A 3002-nucleotide genomic window follows, 5' to 3' on the forward strand; every position below is an offset into this window, starting at 1 on the left:
AGGGATCCCTCTTCCAGGACGGACAGAAGTGCAATGGAGACTGTGAGCCACTTATGTAGCCGTTCGTAATGTTCTTTTTTCCACAGCTGACTTGCATGTACAACCTGCTCAAGTGAAACATCTCCCAGAACTTCGGAGATTATCCTTCTGACATGCTTCTGCTTATGTTTCTCTTTCATCTGCTGGTTTCACAGCCTCACAGTAAAGGACAGAAACAGCTTAAAACTAAATTGGCAAAATCTGTTCAGTGAGTGAACAATTTTGGTTTTGTAACCAACAAACCTCTAAAAGCATATTGAGTATTGAACATGTTCTTAGAAGTGACTTTTTCTTGTTGCCATCAGGAAGTTATGTTTTACTTGTTTGCAAAAATATTTGATACTCCAAATCCTGTATCCCTTCTGCAATCCGTCATTTAAACGGTACATAGATTTTTAAACCCTTGCCTTCGTTGTTGCTTATCTTTTCATCCACTTAAATTCTTGTTTTTAATAATAATTCGATCAGTTTTATTTATTCTATAATTATTCTCATACATTCTCATTCTCACATATACTTATTCTTATATTATTATCCTACCTTCTATATTTGGACCTATCTGTGTATGTTTTATTATACAGGCTGTTCCAAATGAATTGATCCCAGTGGGATAAATAAAGTAGTTTGAATTGAATGGAATTAAATAGATGCGTGATGCGTATGTGTGAAAAAACATATTTGCTTGTTAGATGGTGCAAATTAATCAGAAAAGTAGTCTGTGTGTCTCAACTTCACCACTGTTTTAAAATAGATTATGTTTCAACTGAACAGGGCATAAAAGGCTTCACTGTGGGCCGAGACAACGTGGAGGTCATGGGAAACATGGCCTGCACTCTGGACGGCTCTTACATCCAGAACGCTGATCCTCTCATCCTGGAAAAACTCAAAGTCTGCAAAGATCTCTCTGACAGCCAGGTGGCTTCCATTGAGACGCTGCTGCTGTCTGGGAAAACACCATATGGGTACAAAAAACGAATCCAATTAACAGCCATTGAAATTATTTTTTTAAAGCATGGGCAAATAATCTTCTATATTTTTCATATTGTCAACAATTCGTATAAAATATAGAAATAGGGAACAATATATATATCTGAATATTATAAACACTAGAAAAAGATGAACACAATATGAACGTGGATATGTACAATTTGAATGTTTATATGGCCGTTATTGGCGGAGGAAAGTTAAAATTCCACAGTCACGGGTGAGGACATTTAGGCAGTGCAATGCTGGGTTCCTGGGCCTTATTGATGAGGCCAGCTGGAGTCAAGGTTTTGAGTCTGTCCCACATGCACCATCTTGCTGCTGTAAATACAAAGTTCACAGAACTGCCAGCGACAAAATGATTTTTTGCAGGATCGTTGTGACTTTGAATGCCACAAACACAGACTCAGAAACTGTTGAGAGATGTACAAACACATTGCTGGTGTTAGTCTTTTGTGGGATTTGATAGTTGCAAGAAAAAAACATTTCCTGAATGCAACGTACACAAACCATCACCCTCTTTTATTTTGAGGTATTTAGGTATATTTAAGGATTATTAATGTCCATTTGTTAAATAATAAATCCTCTTCCATAAAATGAGTAGCCGAGCAATAGACCAGACTGTAAGAATGTGTCTTCTCTGTGCAGAAATGTCAACACCTGGAACAAGCAAACACTGACGGACCTGGGGATCCTTCCTCTGTATTTCACAAGAAACATCTGGGGAAAGTTAAAACATGTATGTGTTTTACTCTACTTCTGATACTCTTTGTTGCCATGTTATTGAATCATTTTTCTAATTTAAATACCACACCAAAGATTCCTCCAATCCATTGTATGTTTTGTGTTAAAAACAATTCCCGTAATGTGTTTTTTTTTCTTTTGCAGAAAACAAAGAAAAAGCATCTCAGGAAATTTATGCCCCGTCTGAGGAAAAGCAAGACAAAGAAGAGGAAGCTCAAACATCTTTTCAAACAGATGATCGCGCTCAAGAGAAAACGAGGAGCAGGTAAAGGTTCCGTTTTTGTGTTCGGTTTTACAAAAAGGTCTGTTTATACTGGAGCTGATTTCATTAGTGAATTAATTGAGAGAAATGTAACATTCTGATGATAAGTGAATAATCAGGCTACAGACAGTAGCAATCAGACCTCTCTGTCTGTTCTATTGAATTGAGCAGGTGTGTGTTTTATTTCTTCAAATCTAAACGTTTAATTAGTTAAGAGGAACATTTTGTTATTTCTTATTTGTCCAGTTCAAAGTCGTTTGTCAAGTGCGATAACAAAGATTTCACACAAAACAAGCACTTTGAAGACATCACCTTGGACTCTAACTGTATATTGTATCGTAAAAACTACATATTGTATAAAACAGCTGTGTATGTGTGTTCCTCTCATTTACTCGCTTATAATTGTTCACAAAAGGCTGCACAGTGGGAAACATCACCCAATTGACAGCGAGTGACCCGTCCTTCCCCTTTGGCTACGATGCAACGCAATTTGACCTCTGCCTGGACGTCCCTGTTCTGAAGGACAGTCTCGACTCCATTTGCGAGAAAGCGGTCTATGATGATTTCCAGAAAATCATTCTGAAGAAACTCAACCAGGTAAATTTCATACATGAAAGGTTGAGTGGCCTAATACTGTATATATTATTGGCTTTTTAGTAAAATGCATGTTACAGACTTCCACAATGACAAAAAAGATGAATTTAGGAATTTAGAGACATGGCTGAACAACAAATCAATAAATTGGTGAGCGTGTTGTATAACTTCTGGTTTTGTTGGTGTTTGTCTATTGACTTCTGCTCGACTTCATCCTCCTTAATTCTCTTACTTTCTTCCCCATCTCCATATTTAACCTCATTCTGTCTACACACTCTCTTTTTCACAGTGTTTCACATGCTATTGTTGTCCTGGTTAGCCTAGCAACTTAGCTTTAGCAGCTGTCACTCCCCTGCTCCCTCCTGCTCAGTGTGCTTGA

The 3002-nt window shown here is 37.5% G+C and overlaps 1 protein-coding gene across 1 annotated transcript; it reads left to right on the forward strand.

Annotated features, from left to right (window-relative positions):
* The first annotated feature begins 802 nt into the window (after positions 1 to 802).
* Positions 803 to 3002, forward strand: LOC117756536 (mesothelin-like protein). The gene is made up of 5 exons (XM_034577080.1): positions 803 to 1001; positions 1672 to 1762; positions 1912 to 2032; positions 2445 to 2626; positions 2943 to 3002. The coding sequence occupies exons 1-5, from the start codon at positions 853 to 855 to the stop codon at positions 3000 to 3002; spliced, it is 603 nt and encodes a 200-aa protein (XP_034432971.1). The 5' UTR covers positions 803 to 852.

The sequence above is a fragment of the Hippoglossus hippoglossus genome, chromosome 22 (genome assembly GCF_009819705.1).
Source record: "Hippoglossus hippoglossus isolate fHipHip1 chromosome 22, fHipHip1.pri, whole genome shotgun sequence".
Lineage (NCBI taxonomy): Eukaryota > Metazoa > Chordata > Actinopteri > Pleuronectiformes > Pleuronectidae > Hippoglossus > Hippoglossus hippoglossus.

Bases quoted from the DNA above. Each gene is read 5' to 3' on its own strand.
- LOC117756536 (XM_034577080.1), top strand. From the start codon at position 853: ATGGGAAACATGGCCTGCACTCTGGACGGCTCTTACATCCAGAACGCT. The intron at 1,002-1,671 runs GTACAAAAAACG...TTCTCTGTGCAG, and splicing joins TCTGGGAAAACACCATATGG to AAATGTCAACACCTGGAACA. The intron at 2,627-2,942 runs GTAAATTTCATA...TGTCCTGGTTAG, and splicing joins TTCTGAAGAAACTCAACCAG to CCTAGCAACTTAGCTTTAGC.